This window comes from Lithobates pipiens, unplaced genomic scaffold (genome assembly GCF_037356315.1).
Source record: "Lithobates pipiens isolate NorthernLeopardFrog02 unplaced genomic scaffold, aLitPip1_a1.2 Scaffold_19, whole genome shotgun sequence".
Classification (NCBI taxonomy): Eukaryota; Metazoa; Chordata; class Amphibia; order Anura; family Ranidae; genus Lithobates; species Lithobates pipiens.
Window position 1 is genome coordinate 136,870,600 of NW_027507764.1, and position 24,499 is coordinate 136,895,098.

Consider the following 24,499-nt stretch of genomic DNA (forward strand, 5'->3'; position numbering starts at 1 on the left):
AATAAAGAATGGCGAAACCATCCGGACCTGGTGCTTTCCCTGATTTAGTAGCTCCTATCGCTCCTTGAATCTCTTCTAATGTGATGGGGGTCATCCAACAGGTCACTTACTTTTAGTAGGCAGTTGAGGCATTTGAGAGGGAGGACAAATAGTCCGCAATGTGTTCTTGCAAAGGGGTATCCTTCTGCAAATTATAGAGGGATTCGTAGAATCCTTGAAACTCTCACGGTGTGTATTTTGGGTAGGGTGATATTTTGTCTGCTCTCTAAAGGATTTGGCTAACAATTTACAGCATTTATTACCAGACTCATAGGAGATTGTTCCAACAAACCTGTTATCACTACCTTGGCCTTAAAATGTAGTAAGTCTGTGATTTTTTTTACGGCAAATCAGATGTTCGGTCTCTAAAGAAGGCGGCTGGGTGTGTTTGTGACAGGTTTCCACAGCCCGTAACTCATTAAGAAGGGAAGTCAATTCCATCCAGTATCTCATTGTAATGATATAAAACGGCTTTGAACACCTCTCTCCTGTTAATATCATCAAATAAACTGTCTTGTGACAATCTATGCAATATTATATTTGTAACTGCGCATATGCATCGCTTGTACTGCAAAACTTTGAACATTTTTCTTGTGGAAAAAAGGGAAGTCAACTGTATTGTGCACTGTTTTTTTTGAGGCATGATCCATGTTTAATGAACACTCCGCGGATAATCAATGTATGCGCTTCCCATACCATTTCGGGATTGCTTTCTAATGTCAGTTTGAAAATAGAAGTCAAGTTCCCAGGTGACATCTTTGAGCACTTCTTCCTGTAATAGACTAATTTCACCTCTTAGTTCTAGTTGTGAGAGTATCGACTAGGGTGTATGACGGTAATATCGGAGCGTGGTCTGACCATGTGATTAGTCCTATAGAGGAGTCATAAACTGCATGCAATTGAGTATGGGGAATTAGGAAATAGTCAATCCGTGAGTACAGTTTGAGGCGAAGAGTAGGAAGTATAATCTTTTTCTGTGGGGTGGAGAAGGCGCCAAGCATCTTTTAGTTCCCCTTTGTGTAGGGATCGTGCAATGCGCTTGCGGGAGCCAGGAGGTACCGAGGACAATCCCGAAGAGGTATCCTCAGAGGGGATCAGTGGGACATTGAAGTCACCTCCGAGAATTAATTGGCCCTCCGAGTACTCGATTTGGGGAATATTTTGTGTGGGTGTAACGTTTAATTTTTGTATTTTTGTTTTCCATTGCATAGGGGACTTTTCTTGATTTTGTGGCGACATGGTCCTGATATGCTAGTCTTTTGAGGATGCAAAATGGAAAGGGAATGAAGAGAATGTTACATTGTCAGGTTAAAAAAAGGTACAAGTCCATCTTGTTCAAGAAATAGAAAAATAAATAGAAAACTTCCATAAACCCAATCTTGTACCCACAGTTCGTTTTGGAGAAAGCCAAAAAAACTCCCTGTGAAGCATGGTTCAATTTGCTCCAGCAGGGGGAAGAAATCTTTCCTGATCCCCAGGAGGCAGTTAGCTATTCCCTGGATCAATAAGCTCTGGTTTTATTACCTATAAATGCTAATACCCAGTTATATTTTGTGCGTTTAGGAATGCATCTAGCTCCTTTTTTTTTTTTTTTTTTTTTTTTAACCATCCTCTTGAGGACACCTGTTCCACTTTTTCACAGCTTTTACTGGGAAGAAGCTTTCCATACGTGGAGGTTAAATCTTTTCCCCCAGAAGTAGAGTGTGCCCCCTTGTCTTTTATAATGAACTGATAGTGAATAACACTGCACAGAGTTTACTATATGGAGTCCACTTATGTATTTTTACATGGTGGTCATATCCCCCTTAGACCAGCGGAGCAAATTTCAAAAAATGTTACTTTGTTATAAAATTTTGCAAATTTCTCCTTCACTGATGTGTGCTGATTGGCACTGATAGGGGCACTGCTGAGGCTGCACTGATGACACTAATGGGCTCTGATAGCTGGCTCTGATTATCAGTGCAACCAGTGCTGCCAATCAGTGTCCTGATTGTCATTTCAGATAACCGGCTTGTATATACTTCTGTGATCAGCTGTCATTGGATACAGCTGATCACATGGTAAAGGGCCGCTGTGATTAGGACTTTACCCTGAACTGTGATCAGCTGAGTCGAAGGGCATCACGAGCACTGGTGGACGTCCATGTATGCCCTCCCAGTAAATTAAGACCATGCTGTAGTCTTTTGGCTATAGTACGGGCAGGAAAGGGTTAATCTCTTCTCCAGAAAGCATAATTTCAGTTCCTCTGTTTCCTCATAGCTGAGCTCCTCCATGCCTCTTATCAGTTTGGTTGCCCTTCTCTGCACTTTCTCCAGTTCTCCAATATCCTTTTTGTGAACTGGTGCCCAAAACTGAACTGCATATTCCAGATGAGGTCTTATGATTTGTACAGGGGCAAAATGATTTCTTTACCTCTGGAGTCTCTTAACCACTTCAGTCCCGGAAGATTTTACCCCCTTACACCTCAATACAGGGCACTTACACCCCCTTCCTGCCCAGGCCATTTTTAAGCTCTCATCGCTGTTATGCTTTGAATGACAATTGCGTGGTCATGCTACACTGTAACGTGACATTTTTATTTTATTCACACAAATAGCTTTCTTTTGGTGGTATTAATCACTCCTGGGGTTTTTTTTTTTCCTAAAAATAAATAAAGTCAAACAATTTGAAAGAAAAGCATTTCTTAGTTTTTGTCAGTAAATTATGTAAATAAGTCATTTTTCTCCTTCACTGATGGGCGCTGAGGAGGCAACACTGATGGGCGCTGAGGAGGCGGCACTGATGAGGCACGAATATGCCGCTCTTATGGGCACTGGTGTGCACTGGGCACAGATAGACAGCACTGGTGGGCACGGATGGGTGGCACTGGTGATCACATGGTTAAAGAGCCATGGCTTCTTACACAGATTGGGGTTGTGCCGTCTCCTAGCAACACGACACGGCCACGCTGCTCACCCCCCCCCCCCCCCCCGGGGCGCACAAGAGTGGTCGTTCTGGAGGGCCATCATATGACGTTCACCCAGAATGAGAGCCGCGCCGCCCAAACGGTCATTTGACGCCGGGCAGTAGAGGTTAACGACCAGAGCATTTTTTTGTGATTCAGTAGTGTCGCTTTAACTGACCATTGCACAGTTGTGCAACGTTTTACACAAACAAAATTGATGCCCTTTTTTTCCCACAAATAGAGCTTTCTTTTGGTGGTATTTGACCACCTCTGTGGTTTTAATTTTTTTGCGCTATAAACAATTTTTGCTATAATAAATATCACTCAAATATATAATTTTTTTTTAGTTTAGCCTGATATGTATTCATCTACATATTTTTGGTAAACAAACGCAATAATATTTTCTCTTATTCACCGACTGACACAGCTTCTCTCTTTAGAAAATTGGGTTGTTATGCCACCTTCAGGAGAAGACTAGGCATTACATGTTAGCATGTGATAATAAAACTAGAACATTCTAGTTCCTCCCAAGGGGCGGTCCCTTAGGTAACAAACCCTCAGCATGCTACTGCAGCCTCAGTTTTATTTCGCCTAGTGAAGGAGAAGGACCTAGGAACCCTGCGAGCCCATCGGTCTGTCTTTTTTTTTTCTGCAGAAGCTTGGCTTTTTGTGCAAGATAGATCCTGTGATCTGCTATCAACAGCCTGCTGGGTGACAGGCTGGATACCCTTATCCTTGTAGTCTCCCCAGCCTGGCCATTGAGCGTGTGCAGACCAGAGCTACGCGCTGGGTCGGCCACGACGAAACCTCAGCTCCAGAGGTGGGCGGTGAGCTTTTATGCTCCGGGCGCACATATGACCGGGCTACTGATTTCTGCGTCAGTGTGCCAAGGCTAGCAGCCACCCTGTACTGATCAGAGAGTGGGTCTGTAATGGAATGTCTCCCAGCTCTTCCGGACTGGTAAGTACAGCTCTCCCTGCCTTGGTGGGGCTGAGCAGCTGGGCATTCCCTGGGAGGTTGATTCGGGGGTCCCTCGCCTCCCTCTCTTCTCTCCCTGTCCCTATCTTCCCCTCTCTGTGGTGGATGCTGCATGTGGCTGCTGAGCGGTGTGTGTGTCTGTACAGGGGCTCTCTGGGGGGGGCTCTCACCTGTGGGGGGGCTGTGCTGGCTGGCTGTGTCCTGAGTCCTGTTTCTCATTTCCCTGGAGGTGCCTGTGTCCCTTGCAGCGCTCATCACTGCCATTTGTTCAGCTCTGTTCCTCATGGTTTCAGCATCAGCGGCCATCTTAGGTGTGGGCAAGGGAAAGCATGCTCTCCTGTGCTTCGGCGGCCATTTCCCCTGTCATTTGTCCTTATACTGGACGCTGGCGACCATTTTCTAGAAGCCTGAACACGTTTTTCAGCGTTCTCTAGCGGTAGCATGTGTCCCTGTGCTCTGGCGGCCATTTTCCCTGTGTTTTATGTCCTTATACTGAAAGCTGGGTGGCCATTTCCTTTGAGCCTGAGCACATTGCAGAGCGGTTTTAGTGCCATTAGCAGAAGCTTCCACTGACACAGAGCGGATCCCTCTGCACCTGGGACAGAGACCACAGGCACTACTTGCTGGATAGCGCAGAACCCTTCAGGGTGGTGAGTCCTGCGGGACAGAGACCCTCAGCCATCAGCAGTAAGGAGGGTGTGACTGACACTGTCCTAATTCCCCTTCGGGTGGCAGACAGGGTAGGTTCAGCATGGCTTCAGAAACTGGTGTTTCTTTCCCCGAAGTCCAGGCAATTGCAACCGGTTCGCTTGCGGAATGCGCAGTGTCAGCAGTCCTCAATTTGTTAGTTGGCAAGATGGAGGAGGTGCTTGGGTGCAAGGTGCTAAAAAGCGGCCCCTGTCATCTGGGGAGAGCTCTGACGCAGACTCGGGCCCTGGTGAGGCTGGTGACCCCTGCTCTGTTGTTTCAGATGACGCTGACCAGGACCGTTCAGACAGTAAGGATGAGTCCCCGTCCGGGTCCGTGTATGACAAAGTGCTTGTTGGAGCACCTATCACAGCTGTGCGTGATACCCTGAAGATTCAGGAGCCAGCAGATCCCTCTGCTGATGTAGCGGCCCCTTTTGGGTCCCGTAAGCCAGCCATTCACCCAAGATGTTCCCGTTTCTGACTTATTTTGACAAGTTCATTTACAAGGAATGGGGTTGACTGCAACGGACCTTTTGGTCCAAAAATACATGGCGGTGCGTTGCCGCTTTGAGGAGAGCCTTCTCAAAAAGTGGTCGGCTCTTCTGGTCATAGACCCCCCAGTATCCAGGTTAAACAAAGTAACCATGATCCAGTAGAGGGGACTCCTGCATTAAAGGATCCCACGGACAGGAAGGCCGAGGCAGGGGCTTGTTCCTTGTTTACGGTTGTGGGGTCAGCCATGCGACCAGTACTGGCATCCGCACTTGTGTTGCAGACACTGAGTGGGTAAAACTGTTGCACCGTGAATTGAGAGAACAGCAGGCTTCTCCTGTCTGTGTGGAACTAGCAGACCAACTAGTGCAAGGCCTTAATTACGTTTGTGACGCGGCCCTGGATACCCACCCCCTGTTATCCAGGGCTTCAGTGTCAGCAGTGGTGCTGAGGCGCCTGATTTGGTTGAAACGCTGGTCTGCCGGCCAGGCATCTAAAAAAGCCCTGATGGATCTTCCCTTCCTTGGCAACCGTCTCTTGAGCCTCTTTGGTTGACGTTATTAAGAATGCCACAGGTGGTAAGAGTAATCTACTCCCACAGGCCAGGAAGGCTAAGGAGCCACGGCGTAGGCAAGGGCCCTCTTTTTTTCTGCTCACAAACTACTTTTTCGTCTGCCCGGAGCTTCGGATAAACATCCCCAGCCCGACAGGACGCCCACAGAAGGGCAGAAACATCCCTGGAACCGCAAGCCTGCGAACAAAAGTGCTACCGCATGAAGGTTTGCCCCCACCCATGACTCGGGTGGGGGGGGTCGCCTTCGGAAGTTTGCAGCCCAGTGGTCCTCTCGACTGTCCGACCAATGGATCTGCGATCTGATTTCCTATGGCTACAAGATAGATTTCCTCTCTTGGCCGCAAAACAGATTCTTCCCCTCCAGCATACCCATTCTCCCGCCTCGCCAGGAGGCCCTCTTGGGGGCAGTAGGGGACCTGCTGAATCGCGGGGTGATTGTACCAGTTCCGGAGTCGGAACGTTTCCAGGGCTTCTACTCAAACCTGTTTGGACGTACCCCTTTCCTTCTTGGGAACTACAATCTTGGATCTAAAAGCCCTCAATCACTCTGTGAAAGTGCAGAGGTTCAGAATGGAATCAGTTGGCTCAGTAGTCGCTGCACATCCAGGACGCGTACCTGCAAATACCCATATGCCTCCGGCATCAAAAGTTTCTGCGATTGCAGTCGGGGAAGCCCACTAACAGTTTTTGGCTCTCCCTTTTGGTTTGGTATCCGAGTCTTTACCAAGGTATTGTCTCCTGTGTTGGCGCTGCTACAACAACTCAGGATAGCGGGTTACCTAGATGATCTCCTCCTGAGAGCTTCTTCCACCTCAGAGTTAGAAGAGGATGTGGCGATCACCATGCAGACCCTGCAAGAATTTGGGGGGTGATAGTAACGACTCAGCGTTTTGGAGTACCTAGGCTTGCTGCTGCACTCCGGGGAAGTGAGTGTTTCTCCCTTCAGACAAGCTGCAGACTCTCAGAGCCACGGTAAAACTACTGATGAATCGCATGCGCTTCTGCATGCGAGTCATAGGACTCATGGTGGCCTCCTTCGAGGCAGTACTATATGCCAAGTTCCACACCAGAGTCCTGCAGAAGGAGATCTTGACAAAGTGGGACAGATCTCTATTGTTCCTGGATCGATAGATCCAGGCGAGCCAGTTAGGGGGTTCCCTGATCTGATGGCTGAGGTCCCCGGTGCTTCAGTCCAGGAAGTCGTTACTACCACTGAAATGGATGGTGATCTCAACGGACGCCAGCCTATTTGGCTGGGGTGGAGTAATGGGAGTTCAGTCGACTCAGGGCCTCTTGTCGACAGAGGAAACCAAGTTGAGAGCGATCGGGCTATGCATCTTCACATGGTCAATGAGACCGCAAGGGCGTCTGATCAGGATCCAATCAGACAGTGCCACTACTGTGGCATACGTCAATCACCAAGGAGAAACGAGAAGCTCGGCCGCCGCACGGGACATCGCTCACATACTTCGGTGGGCAGAGCGACATGTACCGGCCCTGTCAGCTGTTTACATCCCGGGTGTGGAGAACTGGCAGGCGGACTATAAGTCATCGGATGCTGGACTCAGGAGAATGGGCGTTGCATCCGGAGGTGTTCAGGCTACTGTGCCTGTGGTGGGGCACACCAGACGTGGATCTTCTGGCCTCCCGTCTCAATCGGAAGTTGCCGAGATTCGTATCCAGGACAAGAGATCCGTGGGCAGACGCGTCAGACGTGCTGGTGGCTCCGTGGGATCAGTACCTGCTGATCTACGCCTTTCCTCCACTGAATCTGTTACCACATCTGCTTCGCAGAGTGGAAGCCAAAGGGGATCCCAGTAATACTGGTTGCCCCAGATTGGATTCAGCATCCTTGGTACGCAGACCTAGTGTGCCTGGTGGCAGACGCTCCTTGGCGACTGCCGTTGCAAGAGGACCTTCTGTTTCAAGGTCTGATTCTCCATTCTGCTTTACCATCGCTGACTTTAACGGCATGGCTATTGAGAGCCAGGTGTTGAGGAACCAGGGTTTGTCGGACTCTGTGATCCCAACTATGTTGAGAGCATGGAAATCATCTTCTTGGAAGATATATCTTTGTACCTGGAAGGCCTGCATCTCCATGTGTGAGGAGAAAGGATGGCATCCCCGCTCCTTTTTCTATATCCAGGATCCTGCTGTTTCTCAGCAAGGGGTGGACCAGAAATTGGCGTTAAGCACCCTTAAAGGACAAATATCAGCTTTGGCTGTCCTTTTTCAGCGACCCCTGGTGTCTCACTCTATAGTGAGTACTTTTGCTCAAGCGGTGCGACATGTAGTCCCTCCGGGACGTCCACCGTTAATCCCATGGGATCTGAACCTGGTATTATCAGCGCTTCAGAAACCGCCATTTGAAAATATTAGTTTCCCCTGTTGACTCTTTCCCGGAAAGTGGTCTTTCTAGTGGCCATCACATCGGCCAGGAGGGTTTTGGAACTGGCGGCCTTGTCCTGCAAGTCGCTCCAGTCTGGTTATCCACAAGGATAAGGTGGTGTTGCGTCCGCAACAGTCTTTTCTGCCGAAGGTGGTCTCGGCGTTTCACATCAATGAGGACATTGCGTTAAAAAAAAAAAAAAGAGGATCCAGCAGGAGGAGCACTTATTTTTAGGGAGTCTATTCTTTACCTTGTAATGACCACACCGCTGCACCTTAAATCTTTGTCAATGAATGTGGTGAATATATTGCATAGCGGTGTCCACACTCACAATGCAGCAGTTAGATTAGAAACGCAGTCAGCTCCACATTTACACATGTATACAAAGTTTTTCTCAAATCATAGCAATGCCTTTTTGCGTTTCCATCTTTCTTAGCTTTGATAGATTTCCACACACTGCTGAGGATTGAATTGCTCTTCATTTCCATATTATGCTCTTGAAATAGAAAACCAGAGAGACAGACATGTTGTATATTCAGGTTTTACCACTTAAAGACCTGTATATTAAAACCCCCTTTCTGTACAGATAATTTTTGCAGTTTTCAGCACTGTGATACTTTCACAATTATTCAGTTGTGCAGCACAAATGAAGACTGCGTGAAAGGTATAGTTTCTACAAACTATGATGTATATATTAAAATGTATCAAATCTGATGTTCTGACTGGCTATTTCCTTTGAGTTAAAGAAGATAAGTTATTTCTCACACATGCATAGACACATACTTCCAGTTACACCCCGAAACACATTCTTCTGAGTATGGGAATATCATATGCGTGATACTTTTGCACTGCCTAGACTTCAAGGCGCACCTTTAGCTTTTCAAGGAGCATAAATTATGAATTGGATTTTCCCTGGAACAACTGCACTTGCAAAAGTGCACAGTCTTTAGTAAATCAGCCCCTAAATGCCCTGGATGCACCCTTCAATTAATGTTTGTTTAGGAATATTTTATACAAGTGTATAAAATTATACATATCAGTTTATAATATCCTTTTGTTATGACAAAGACGCTATTTAGGCACAGTATTTGTATTGCCTTTTAAAGACCGTGTTTTTTTGTTTTATTCCACTGTTTTATATCTTGCCTGCTTTTACAGGGTGTGACATTTAAAGTGGAAAATAATAATCTAGTAATTGCTCGGATCCTCCATGGTGGAATGATCGATCGACAAGGTCTTCTTCACGTAGGAGACATCATTAAAGAAGTTAATGGCCATGAAGTGGGAAATAATCCAAAGGAATTACAAGAACTGCTAAAGAGTATCAGCGGTAGTGTTACTCTTAAGATACTTCCAAGCTATAAAGATGCAATTACCCCTCAGCAGGTCAGTGTCACATAACACATAATATTACACTATGTTTGTACCTTTTAGTCTTTTTCCTAGGTTTAGGTTGCACTCACTAAATGTAGTGATGTAAATCCCCATGTGAGAAGTATTTAATATTAATCTTTGTGATACAGCAAACAGACTATGCTATTTTGATCTTAATACGAATTTGTGCAGATGAGTTTCTGAAATGGGTATGTATGAATAGTAACAATTGCATTGTATGCAAATTGAGATTTATCTAGGACTACAGTTGCATCCATAAAGCTGGCATACATTATATAGTTTTGTTTTGTTCAATTTCCTTTAGATTTACTTTCAACTATGTAGTACAAGAGCCTGCCTGATTTCACAATTTCATACAATTTGAAAGTATTTAGGTTTGACCTTTTATATTATATGGTTTTGGTAAATCTAAAGGAAAATTGTACAAAATTGTATAATGTGTAGCCAGCATTAAGCTTGGCCATACATCTGATTCTGGAGGGAGCAGCCAAATTTCGATCCATGTGTGGCTACTGTGGTTGAACAGAAGTCAATCTACCAATTAACTTCTGTTCTTCTACCAATTAACTTCTGTTCAACTGCCTTGTCTTTTATAGTTCCCCTAAGTCAGGGTCACAGGCAATAGACTGTAGTGCTGATCTTTGTGATCTCTTGGTGTGGGAGTCTCCCCGCTGTCAGACTAAAATGACAGTGGTGTGTATTACCTCTTCCTGTTCTTCTGTTTTTTTTGTTTTTGTTTTGTTGAGCGAAAAAATGTCACATGTATGGCCAGCGTAAGGTCCCGTTCACATCTGGTGATTTGGAATCATGAGCAGAATCACCAGTATTCTGCCTGCAATTCTAAATCCTACTGCAATCGTGGCAAAACACACCAATGCATGTTTGGGTGCTATTCATTTTTAATGTCACCTCATCGCACAAAATCGTTGTCCAAAATAAGTTCCTGTGCCCTTTTTGAGCAACAAGCTTTGCGAGATGCAGTTTCCAAACATTGCTGCGTGAAACTGCACCATGTTTGAGATGCAATTAAAAATAAATGGCACCCAAAATCGCATGGTTTGTTTGACACTACTTCAGTGTGATTTGGAATCGCAGGCAGAATCATGGTGATTTTGTCTGCAATCCCTAATCACTAGATGTGAACAGAGCCTTAAGCTGGCCATACATGGCTCAAATTCCGAAATAAGGAATTTTGTTCAAATTTTGCAGCACTAGTGGCCCACAGCAGCAGCTGATTTTCATGCGCCCATCAAATTTGAGTGATCGGACATGTTCAACAACAAATTTTTTAATTTATGGGAGAAATCTAATTGAAAAAGAAATGTGCATGAACGGCGACTTGGAAAGAAGAAAAGTTTCCCAGCCACAAAATGTATTTTCTGTAGCAACATGAGGTGAAATTGAAGGCTTTGTTGGTCAAATTTTGATATCAATGGTAGCACCATTGGATTACAAAACGCACAACATTTCTGATTTTTAAAAAGAAAATTTGTTTGTAATTCGACTGTTAAGGCTAGTTCGCCTAGCTCACTTATATACTTACCTATACATAAAATAAGTGATTAAAAACTTTTTATCTATATGAATCAAACCATGAAATTGAGAACGAATGATACATGTGCGAAAAGGATAAAAATCAAATTTATTTAAACATACTATAGAAAAGAAACGTTAGAGAGTACCCCATATACTGTGGAGGATACAACCTTAAAAACAACGATGTTACCAAATATTGCTATAATGGTCATACACATCCTTTCACAAGATTAATATTAAGGCAAAGTCCTATGGTAGACAGGGTTACAGAAAAGAAAAGAGACCTAATAATAATAATACAGACACAGTATCTAGTGTTTCCCTATGTTACCATTTTTGCAAAAGGGGTCCCAGCGAGATGAAGAGAGATGAGGAAAATACATTACACAGGAATCTTGCGTGTCCAGTCCATGAGAGTTTGAGAGAGAGAGAGAGAGAGAGATATATATATACAAGCATACGTTACACGGACATCCTGTCGCCCCGATGGTCTGGAACTGAACAGGCCATCAGCTAACTCTCGCCCTATTTTATATGCATTCTCGGCCAATCAGAAGATGGAATGCACCCATTGGTTTTGAGTTTGCATCAACCTCTGATTGGCTGATTCTGAAGTCTAAATACTGATTGGTTCATGATGGCTCACACTCTGGCTAATTCTGGAGCTCCCAGAAATGTCCAGGTTTCAAGTCTGAACTTTCCGAGGCCACTCAGTCTATAAATGAATGAACCACCCCCTTTGATCCTTCAGCCCAAACAGTTCCAACATTAGCATGTTAATGTCCCCTGAGGAGATGGAGCCTCAATGTATGCAAAGATGATTGGTATTCACTTAACACCTGTGGACATTCAATGGTTCCCACGAGATAGGGGACATTTCTGTATTTCTAAAAGGTCCTAATATCTTCCAGTAAAAACCTCTGCCCACATACACACATAAACCTGAAAATATGAAGTCATACATTCAGAATGGTTTCCTTTAAGCTCCTTGATATAAATATTATATTTCAAAATCTCCACCACAAATTTGACCCATGTATGCCCTGTATTACACTAGGTTCACACTAGTTCTACTGCACAATCATATATTTCAGTGTGTGTGATAATGTATGTGTGATTATATATATTTATAGTATACCTACACACATAAATATATACAAAGACTCTATAACTCAAATGTGCAGCACCTAAAATGTACAAATATTGAAAAATCATTTAACATATCTTACTGCATGTAAGCTGTGCAAAATTAAAATGGCATGCAAAAATTTGGTTATAACAAACACCATACATTTGATCACAAAGTGTCCATGTGATTCAACGAAAATGTCCAAGTACAGTATATTAAAATGTCCACTTGAAGATCTGCCAATAGTGACACCTCTCAATGCAGCAGAAACAAATAGTAATGTGTCCCCAGTGCAAGCCCTTCCCCCTATGCACTCACCAGAAGATTAATAATGAATGACAATGTATAACATGCCAGCCTCCTGGGATCTCCACCAATTGCTCTTCCTGGTGTATATCACACAGCCAAGGGGAGCCCTTATTAAAAGATGCTTACCACACAGATCCTGAGAAGTAGTGTATATAGTGCAGTATTTACTATATAAATGTCGCCACTAAAATACAAGAGTAAAAATTCCTGTGGTATGTACAAACAATAGTGGCCAAATGTACAATAATGGCCACCGATACCGGAGGCAGCAGCGTGGCATCAGCACGTAAGGCCCCTTTCAGCGTGTTTAGTGTGCACACATCCTCAGGGGATATGCCTGATGTCACACTGCCACTTCTGGGTCTAGGATCGGCGGCCATAATTGTAAGTTCAGCTGCTATTTGTACATACCATGAGGATTTTTACTCTGATGCTTTATTTCAACCCATGTGTGGCCACTTTGGTTGAACAGAAATCAATCTACCAAGTGGATCTATTGAGCGAGAAAATATTGATAGGGCGATTGAACAGACGTTGATTTACCAAATGACTTCTGTTTGACCACCCTAGCAGTATTTTCTCACTCAATCACCGTTGCAGGCTATAGACTTGCAGAGCTGATCTGTGTATTCTGACAGTGGGGAGGATTCCCGCATCCATATAGAGTTTGTGGATGGGGGAATAGAGTTGCATGACACAGGTTAACCGCTGTTAATCCTTTCTCCATTATGAGACAATCGCCATCACATGTGTCTGAAGACTTTTGAATGCCTTTGGTAAGTATTCAGTGGACTTGCAGGCACCTGAAAGTGCTAACATCCACATTAAAGCACAAATATGCAAGGCATTTCAAATACAGTAGTAAGAAAACATATGTGAACCCATTGGAATACACAGCGCTGTGAATTTTTAATCAGTATGTTATCAGCTTAACCACTTGCCGACCAGCGCACGACGATGTACGTCGACAGAATGTAAACAGCATTTCTCTATTCTGCCTAGCAACTAGTGACGCTGATCTCTGCTCCATGTGATTGGAGCAGAGATCAGTGTTCACTAAATGAAAGCCCAACCCCCCCACAGTTAGTAACACACCCCTAGGAACACTTAACCCCTACACTGCCACCCACTGGTTAACCCCTTCACTGCCAGTGTCATTTACACAGGAATCACTTCATTTATATAGCAGTGATTACTGTATAAATGACAATGGTCCCAAAAATGTGTCAAAAATGTCCGATGGGTCCCCCACAATGTCGCAGTCGCAATAAAAATCGCTGATCGCCGCCATTACTAGTAAAAAAAAAAATAATAAAAAATGATTAATAAAAATGCTATAAAACTATCCCTATTTTGTAAACGCTATAAATTTTGCGCAAACCAATTGCTTATTGCGATTTTTTTTTTTTTTTTTTTTTTACCAAAAATATGTAGAAGAATATGTATCGGCCTAAACTGAGGGAAAAAAATGTTTTTTTATATATTTTTGGGGGATATTTATTATAACAAAAAGTAAAAAATAATGCGTTTTTTTTTCAAAATTGTCGCTCTATTTTTGTTTATAGCGCAAAAAATAAAAACCGCAGGGGTGATCAAATACCACCAAAAGAAAGCTCTATTTGTGGGAAAAAAAGGACGTCAATTTTGTTTGGGAGCCACGTCGCACGACCACGCAATTGTCAGTTAAAGCGACGCAGTGCCGAATCGCAAAAAGTGGTCTGGTTTTTGACCAGCAAATTGGTCCGGTCTGAAAGTGGTTAAGCTCATTGGGATTGATTTATTAAAACTGGAGAGTACAGCTCTGCATAGAAGCCAATCACTTCCAGTTTTTTTTTTTTTTTTTTTTTGTCAAGGCTTAAAGCGGAGGTCCACCCTAAAGTGGACCTTCCGCTCATCGGAACCCTCCCCCCCTCCGGTGCCACAATCGGCACCTTTCAGGGGGGAGGGGGGTGCAGTTACCTGGATAATCCAGGTAACTGCACCCACTTCTGGGATAGCTCTCTGTGGAAAGGGGCGTAACTTACGCCCCTTTCCGCAAGTGCCCGCCCCTTCCCGCAAGTGCCCCGCTGCCTGCTGGGAAACACACAGATCCCAGAGGCAGCGGGGAGTGTCCTTATTGCGCAGCGCGATTCGCGCATGCGCAGTAGGGAACCGGGAAATGAAGCCGAAAGGCTCCATTTCCTGATTCCCATACCCAAGATGGCGGCGGCAGGACCCGACAGGCGACCTAGAGATCGGCTTCGGGTGCCGACATCGCGGGCGCGCTGGACAGGTAAGTGTCACTATTTTAAAAGTCAGCAGCTGCAGTATTTGTAGCTGCTGGCTTTTAAAAAAAAAAAAAAAACGCGGAGTCCCGGTGGACTCCCGCTTTAATTGAACAAGCTGATTTTAGAAGCTGATTGGCTACCATGCACAGCTTTTGCACTCTCCAGTTTTAGAAAATCAGCCCCATTGTGTTTGTCTGTTGTGATCTGGATATATAGCGAACAACCCTCATAAACAGTAACAAATGTACACCTAGCATCCATTGGGTTTGTCGCCTTATATTTCTGTATATTAGCAAGTGGAAGCTCCTTAGCCACTGAAATGTAAGAAGGCAATTATGTTCTCTTACACTGTACTTACAACCTTGGAATTTTATATATATTTTTTGGCTAAAGTACATGACTGTGGTAATGGGAAAGACAGGAGTTAAAGTCTAATGCTCCGTACAACACGATCGGAAATTCAGCCAGCAAAAGACCAATGAGAGCTCTTCATCTGAAAATGCAACCGTGTGTATGCGCCATCTGAATTTTGCTGGCAGAATTCCCGCCAGCAAAAATTTGAGAGCGGGTTCTCAATTTTTCTGACGGAAAAAGTTGCGATCGGAAATCCCAATCGTCTGTAGCAATTCCGATGCGCAAAATTGAGTGCAAAAATCAAGCATTTAACTTCATTTTCTCGGCTCGTCGTAGTGTTGTACGTCACTGCGTTCTTGACGGTCGAAAGTTCAGCAAACTTTTGTGTGACTGTGTGCATGCAAGCGAAGTTTGAGCGGAATTCCGTTGGAAAACCATCTTGGCTTTTTCCAATGAGAATTCTGATCGTGTGTACGTGGTATAAGTTCACCTTTTCAGGCAGAATTCCAATTTTCATGATGAATGGAGGCATTTTCTATTGTTCTTTTTGGCCCAGCCATCCTAATGTGCTTAGCTCTTTCTGGCCTCATTTACCTAAGTTTTGAAATGTAATTTTTGAGTGTATTAACTAGTTCAGATCTGCGCTATTGTAGTCATCCTGTGCCTGAGCTGCCTGCAGCGTGTTCTGTGATCAGTGAGTCTATGAAACTCGCTGGATCACAGATTGGAGTAAGGGCTCGATCCTGACCCCTTACCCACGTGATCAGCTGTCAGCCAATGACAGCTGATCATTTGATGTAAACAGAGCTGGTAATCGGCTATTTTTTTCTCCTCGCGCTGACAGCGTGAGGGGAAAATAAAAAGCTGATCGGCGGCTGTGATAGGGACATCGGTCCCAATCAAGGAGATTGCCCCAGGCTCATCTGTGCCCACCTGCCAGTGCCATCTAGTAGTACACAACAGTGCCACCAATCAGTGCCTCATCAACAGTGCTGTGCCCATCAGTGTCACCTACTAGTGCCCATCAGTGCCGCCTTATCTGTGCCTATCAGTGCCGCCTCATCAGCGCGTATCAATGAAGGAGACCATTACCTGTTTGCAACAATTTATAAGAAACGATGAAACATGATTTTTTTTTTTTTTTTTTACAAAATTTTCCATCTTTTTTTTTTTTTTTAGCAAAAATAAAAAACTCAGCTGCGATTAAATACCACCAAGAGAAAGCCATTTGTGTGGAAAAATTTAATTTGGGTACAGTGTTGTATGACTGTGCAATTGTCATTCAAAGTGCGTCAGCTCTGAAAGTTGAAAATTGGTCTGGGCAGGAGAGGGATTTAAGTGCTCAGTAAGCAAGTGGTTTTAAATATTTTTTTGTTTCTATCACTTCCTGTAGAGCATGTAATATCCAGGTAGCTTTGAATCCCAGAATGCACTGCCTTGCTGCACCACAGAAAAGGGCATAAGACGTGTTCACCACTCTGGACCACACCTTCCTCATTACGATGCCACCTTTAGATCTACATCAGCTATGTAGTACAAGGGCCGGTCTGATTTGTTACAAATTAAATTGATTCTTCAGGTGTGTCCTGCTATTCCATAGTTCTAGTAAATCTAAAGGAAATTGTGCAGAGATTGTACTAGTCACACATAGGGCAGCACATTCACTTGAATAAGCTGCCCTACATGCAACATTCACTCCCAAGTAACTCCTGAGTGCTTTGTTTTGTTTTTAGAGCAGAGTGTGATTATGATATGATTATACAAGCTCTGTAAAGTCTCCTTTTTTTAGATGTACCAAAACTATATAATCGGAGGACCCAGCATCTATCCTATAACTCTGTATTAAATCAGGCAGGCACTTGCACTACATAGTTGATAGTAGATCTAAACGGGAGAGTACATTTAGATTGTATAGTATATGGTGAACTTTACAGAACCCAGGACATATCCTGTTTTCAATACTATAGCTCTGATCCAGAACACTCTGCCAAATGAATGATCTATGCAAGGTGAAAGTAAATTGATGCCTGGGTATTTAGTGAGAACAGTGATCACTGATTGATTGCATTGGAAAGCCGTGCACCTGAGAAGGTGAAGGGGCGCCATCTCCTGGGAGGGGAAGGCAGCTGCAGGTTGCATGTTAATGAGGTGAGCTGGTAAAGTCCTTCCTGTGTCTTCTGAGTTTTCACACCCTAAGGTCAGTCTAGGGAGTAATGGAGAAGGTTTTTTTTAGTTTTTTTGTTTAACAAGCTGGACACCAAGGTAAGGGCTGTATAGGATAAATAGAAAGTGTTTTCTTTTCTACAAAAGAAGTACATTCATACAATATTGGTACATAGGGGCGTTGGTATAAAAAAAAAAAGGTGAACTCATTAGTTCAGAGTATTAGTGTCAGGAAGCTACTTGTTGGGTAGTTTGGACTGGGTATAATCGCTAATCCTCATTAAATTAATAGGTGTGCGGTACCCGGCGTGTGTGAAGAGGCGGCTCGGTGTACATCTTGTGGCATTTATGCATTCCTTGATCATCTGATCGAGGGCGAATACTGCTGTGCAAAATGTAAGCACATTGTTTCCCTGGAAGCCCAGATTCTGAATCTGGGGAAGCAACTGAGGAGGACCCTCCACACTAAAGGAGAGCCAGGAACGTACCCGGCAGGGGCCAGCACAGAGGTGGGTGGAAACCAAGAGGTGCAGGCACTAGCAAAGGGTAGATGGGTGACAGTCAGGAAGGGTAGAGGGGCAAGTGCCAGGGAGGTTGATCCAGGGCTGGAGCATCCCAATAAGTACGCTCCATTGAGTGACATTGGTGATCCCAATGAAGGGAAAGGAAAGACAGATTTTGGTGGTAGGGGACTCAATTCTTAGGACAGAGAGGGCAATCTGTAACAAAGACCTGAAGCGCCAAACTGTATGTTGTCTACAAGGTGCTCAGGTTCGGCACATCACGGATCTGGTCGACAGATTACTGGAAGGGGCTGGGGAGGACCCAGCTGTCATGGTGCACATTGGCACCAATGACAAAGCCGATAGTGTCCTAAAGAATGATTTTAGGGACTTGGGAACTAAGTTGAGGAAAGACTTCCAAGGTAGTATTCTCAGGAATACTACCGGTACATCAAGCCACACCAGAAAGGCAGAGGGAGATTAGGGAAGTAAACAAGTAGTTGAAGACCCGGTTGTAGTGGGGAGGGGTTTGGGTTCCTGGAGGACTGGGACGGCTTCAGTCGATAACCGGTACTATAGAAGGGACGGACTGCACCTAAATGAAGAGGGTGCAGTTCAGCTGGGAATAAGGATGGCCAAAAAGTTAGAGGGGTTTTTAAACTAGGTGATTGGGGGGGGGGGGGGGGGGGTCTAGAGATATTCAGTCAGCGTGGAACATATTCCAGTGGGTAATATTAGGGGCTTTAGCGGTAGGGTAACCAAAGCACATAAACCCAAGGTAAGTATAGTAGCAAGTCCTAGTTGCAATCTCGGAACACCCAAGAGGATAGTATGTGACCGGTCAAAATATATTAATGCATTAAAATGTTCACCAATGCCAGAAGTCTGCTAAGCAAAATAGGTGAGTTGGAATCTTTGGTGCATCAGGAGAGCTTTGATGTAATCTGCATTGCTGAATCTTGGCTTCATTCCTCCCATGACTGGGCTATTAATATTCTTGGCTATGCACTCTTTCGGAAAGACAGTAAAAAGGAAAGGTGGAGGGGTCTGTCTGTGTGTGAGAAGTGAACTCAAAGAGTGTGAAAGAGGACCTGGTGGATGGAGAGTGTGATGAGTCTGAAGCATTATGCGCGGAACTGCATACAGATGTGTGTAGTTCAAAGTTAAAGGGATTGTAAAGTGAATTTTTTTTTTTTTAAATAACAAACATGTTATAGTTACCTCCACTGTGCAGCTTGTTTTGCACAGAGTGGCCCCAAACCTGCTCTTCTGGGGTCCCTCGGCAGCTGCCTCGGCTTCCTCCCGCAGATGCTTCTCACGTTCATGCGAGCTCCCTCGCATGGTGAGAAGCACCTGCGGGCGCGCTCCCGTGATGCAGCCGGCGGCTATAGCCGCTCGCTTTATCACACGGCCCGCCCCCCGGCGCTCCGCAACAGTGGATGTGATTGACAGCAGCGCGAGCCAATGGCTGCGCTGCTTTTCCATCCATCCACTCCAGCCAATCAGCGGCCAGGCTGAACAGTGAAAAGGACGACGGGGGCGTGCACGGGATTTTCGAAGGATGAGGTAAGTAAAACGGGGGGGGGGGGGGCTGGGGGCGCAGGCAGTGTCAGATGTTTTTTCACCTTAATGCATAGAATGCATTAGGGTGAAAAAACATTTACCTTTACAACCCCTTTAATTTTTGGCATTTGTTATAGACCAGCCAATGTTAATGAGGAGGTGGATACTCGGCTCCTTGCACAGATAGAAAGGGCTGCAAGGGCTGGGACAGTGAAAATAATGGGGATTTTAACTACCCAGAAATTGACTGGAGTAATGGCACTGCTGGGACAGTTAAAGGGCAAAAAATTATAAACCTATTACAGGAAAATTTTATGGTCCAGTTTGAGGCTCCAACTAAGAATGATCCTATGTTGGACCTGGTAATCTCAAACCATGCAAAACGTATTACTAATGTTCAGATAAAGGAACACCTGGGTAGCAGTGACCATAACATGATTTCAATTGATGTTAGCTGTAAGCAAAAATCACATACGGGAAAGATAAAAACACTTAATTTCAAGAGAGCAAATTTTCCAAGGATGAGGGCTGCTCTCCAGGACTTAGACTGGGAGAGAATATTGGCATCAATGGGCACAGAACAGAAATGGGAAGTCTTCAAAAATACTTACTATGATCTCACTGCAAAGTATATTCCCCTGGGCAATAAGTTTAAAAGGCTAAAAATAAAACCTAAGTGGCTCACAGCCAAAGTTACAAAAGCTATAAACTATAAGAAAAGAGCTTTTAAAAAATATAAAAATCAAGGAACACTAGTGTCATTTAAATGTTACAAAGAATATAACAGAATATGTAAAAAGGAAATCAAGGGTGCAAAAATTCAAAACGAAAGACAGATCACAAAAATTCTTCAAATATATTAATAGTAAAAAGGTCAAGTCTGAGCATGTAGCCCCTTTAAAAATATGGAGTGGGTGACTGGGGACAAAGAGAAGGCTAATTTATTAAATACTTTCTTCAGCTCTGTATATACAAAGGAGCATGTGGAAGCTCATGTCCATAATGGGGGTGGTGGTGACACAGCTCCAAATCCACAATGGTTCAAAAGTGAATATGGTCCAGAAATATTTGGATAAAGTAAAGGTGGATGAAGCACCTGGACCTGATGGCATCCACTCACATATCCTAAAAGAATTGAGCTCTGTAATTTCAAAAGCCATGGTATCTAATTTTTAGGGACTCATTAATGACAGGAATAGTACCACTGGATTGGCGCAGGGCCAATGTGGTGCCCATATTTAAGAAGGGAACAGAGTCTTTACCAAGTAACTATAGACCTGTTAGTTTAACTTATATAGTTGGGAAGATACGGAAGAGATTGATAAAAGACCACATAGACGGGTTCCCGCAGGAGAAAAATATTTTAAGCAACAGACAGCATGGATTAATGAAAGACAGACATCCGACAAACCCGATTTCTTTTCATGAGGAGGTAAGTAAAGCCTTGGACAGAGGGGTGGCGGTGGACGTGGTATACTTGGATTTTGCAAAAGCGTTCGATACAGTTCCGCACACATGGCTCATGTGTCAGGTAAAGTCTACAGGTTTGGAAATATCAGTTTGTAAATGGATAGAAAACTGGCTAAAAGACAGAATTCAGAGAGTAGTGGTTAATGATTCTTACTCTGAATAGTCTAAGGTTATCAGTGGTGTACCCCAAGGTTCAGTGCTGGGACCTTTATTTTAATATCTTTATCAATGATATTGGGTTTGGGATCAAAAGTAACATTTCCATCTTTGCAGAAGGCACCAAGCTATGCAGTGCAATAACGTCTTTACAGAATGTCTCCAATTTACAAGCCGACCTCAGTGCTCTGTCTAATTGGGCGACTATGTGGCAGATGAGGTTTAATATTGATAAATGTAAAGTTATGCACTTGGGGTCGAAGAACATGCATCATACATTCTAGGGGGAGTACAACTGGGGGCATCCATAGTGGAGAAGGATCTGGGGGTTTTGGTAGCTCATAAGCTCAGTAATAGCATGCAATGCCAAGCTGCGGTTTCCAAAGCGAGCAAAGTCCTTGCTTGTATTAAGAGAGGTATGTACTCCAGAGAGAGAGATATAATTTTGCCCCTGTACAAATCATTAGTAAGACCTCATCTGGTATATGCCGTTCAGTTTTGGGCACCAGTTCTTAAAAAGGATATTGGGGAACTGGAGAAAGTGCAGAAAAGGGCAACCAAACTGATAAGAACCATGGAGGAGCTCAGCTATGAGGAAAGATTAGATTAAAGGAACTGAATTTATTCACTCTTGATAAAATGAGATTAAGGGGGGGGGGGATATGATCAACATGTACAAATATATAAGGTCCATATAGTGAACTTGGTATTGAGTTATTCACTTTACAGTAAACAAAACTGACAAGGGGGCACTCTTTACGTCTAGAGGAAAAAAGATTTAATCTCCAAATCGGAAAGGTTTCTTCACAGTAAGAGCTGTGAAAATGTGGAATAGACTTCCTGCATAGGTGGTTCTGGCCAGCTCAGTAGATTGCTTTAAAGTAAGAGTCCGCCGGGAGTTCCGCCGTTTAAAAAAAAAAAAAAATACTGCAGCTGCTGACTTTTAAAATAAGGACACTTACCCGCCCAGCGCTCCCGCGATGTCGGCACCCGAAGCTGATCTCTCGATCGTCTCTCGGGTGCTGCCGCCGCCAGCTTGGGTATGGGAATCAGGAAGTGGAGCCTTTCGGCTTCATTTCCCGGTTCCCTACTGCACATGCGCGAGTCGCGCTGCGCAATAAGGATGGTCCCGCTGTCTCTGGGATCTGTGTGTTTCCCAGCAGGCAGGGGGGGACCTTCGGAAAGGGGCGTAGATTCTGCAGAATCTACGCCCCTTTCCGCAGATAGCTATGCTGTACAGGTACCTGCAACCCCCTCCCCCCTGAAAGGTCCCAATTGTGGCGCCGGAGGGGGGGAGGATTCCAATGAGCGGAATGAGGTGGACCTCCGCTTTAAGAAAGGCCTGGATTATTTCCTAAGTGTACATAATATAACTGGGTACTAACCTTTATAGGTAAAGTTGATCCGGGAAAAATCTGTCTCTCGGGGGATCAGGAAAGAATTTTTTTTCCCCTGCTTTAGCAAATTGGATTATGGTCTGCTGTTTTTTTTTTTTTTTTTTTGCCTTCCTCTGGATCAACAGTGTGTATAGAATTGGGTATATGGGATTGTATGATATATATATATATATATATATATATATATATATATATATATATATATTTTTTTTTTTTTATTGTGGTTGGACTGGATGGACTTGTCTTTTTTTCCAACTTAACTATGTATCCTTTAACCCTGGATCAAATGTTGTCTTTTTCTAACGTCAGTTAAAGCCACCCCCTGGAAGTTCAATCTGATGAGTTCTGATTTTCTGATTGATGTCTCATCATCCCAAGGAAGTTGCAATCTGTTGTAAACATGCCATTGTGTCTAGTGTTATGCTGATGGGTTAAAGTACAACCCCAATTCCCAAAAAGTTAAGAAGCTGTGTAAAATCCTCATAAAAACAGAATGCAATGATTTGCAAATCTCATAACCCATATTTTATTCATAATATAAAATATTAAATGCTTAAACTGAGACATTACTATTTTAAGAAAAAAAATGATCCTGAAATGTACTGCACCCCTTAGCATTGGTTCTTGTGTTGTGCCCCCCCCCCAAATCTTTTGTGCCATTCAAAAACTACACCACAGTGATCACGAGTGGCACAGCAGAGTGTGTGTGGGGGGGGGGTTGTGGAGGCATAACAGAACTGGTGTCCATCATAGACCCTGTTTTGACCTTGGAGCCCAGTAACAACGATGATCTAGTGCTGCCTAGATCACATCATTTACCTGAAAGCTGAAAATTAGCTGGCTGCAGTAACCATAGGAGTTTTAACCCCTTGAACATCAGGACATTAATAAAAGTACCTAGCTAGCTACAAAACCAGATGCTAGCAAGCTTCAGCACTTCTTGATTAAAACCTGCTGCATTTTGTTAAAAGGGTCAGTCAGCACTCCCATTAACAGCCAAGTTCATCTTTTGAAAAGATAAATAAATGCACATATTTTTGCAGGTAACATAACATGTTAATAAAGGTGAACTGTAAGGTCTGTGTTTTACCATTACCATACTGGAAATAACATTTTTTATTTTAATGCTTCAAAAAGGCTCCGCAAAATCTTTTCAAGTACTTTTTAAAAGCTTTCTATACATTCTGCTCTTATACAAACTGAAGCGCATATTAACATTAAACTATATGAGCTCCTAGCTTGGGACAAGTGTGTGTATTAACTGTGTGTGTGTGTGTATATATATATATATATATATATATATATATATATATGTGTATGTATATGTGTGTGTGTGTACACACACACACGTGCACTCAACTTCTTTGTTCGACCGTGACTAGGCCTGTTCGGAGTACAACCTGTCCTGTTAAACCGCTGTATGGTCACCGTGCTGCAGCTCAGTTTCAGAGTCTTGACAATCTTCTCATAGCCTAGGCTATCTTTATATAGATAGAGCAACAATTCTCTTCTTTTTCAGATCCTCAGAAAGTTCTTTGCCATGAGGGGCCATGTTGAACTTCCAGTGACCAGTATGATAGAGTGAGAGCGATAACACCAAATTTACCATACCTAAAACATTGTAACACTGACACCGCCGAGGAAAAAAATGGCTAATTGGGCCCATTTGGACATTTTCACTTAGGGGTGTACTCACTTTTGTTGCCAGAGGTTTAGACATTAATGGCTGTGTGTCGAGTTATTTTGAACGGACAGCAGATTTACACTGTTGATACAAGCTATACACTAACTGCTTTACATTGTAGTATAGGGTCATTTCTTCAGTGTTGTCCAGATATAATAAAATATTTACAAAATGTGAGGGGTGTACTCACTTTTGTGAGATACTGTGTGTTTATATATAGGAGAGGATCCAGCATTCAACTTCCAGGTCAGAAACCATGATCTCAGACCGAGACAGAAGTACAGTTAAATTGCACTTGTTTAATAAAAATAAATAGAACAAACATAGTCAAAACATAGCCAGAGTTCAGGAACGGATAGTCAAACAAGCCAAACATCAAGGAACTGGAGATGAGCGTAGTAAAACAGCAGTGTCTGGAGCCAGAAGGCATGTCAGGCAAGCAAGTCTTAACAGGAATGTAGGAGAGCG

The 24,499-nt window shown here is 43.7% G+C and overlaps 1 protein-coding gene across 5 annotated transcripts in view; it reads left to right on the forward strand.

The window, feature by feature from the left end:
* PALS2 (protein associated with LIN7 2, MAGUK p55 family member) overlaps positions 1-24,499 on the forward strand; it is a 245,132-nt gene that overhangs the window by 132,074 nt on the left and 88,559 nt on the right. For all 5 annotated transcript variants that reach the window (XM_077491299.1, XM_077491302.1, XM_077491298.1 and 2 more), the window contains one exon: positions 9,264-9,491. In XM_077491299.1, coding sequence (XP_077347425.1) covers positions 9,264-9,491 — 228 coding nt within the window. The remainder of the gene's footprint in view (positions 1-9,263; positions 9,492-24,499) is intronic.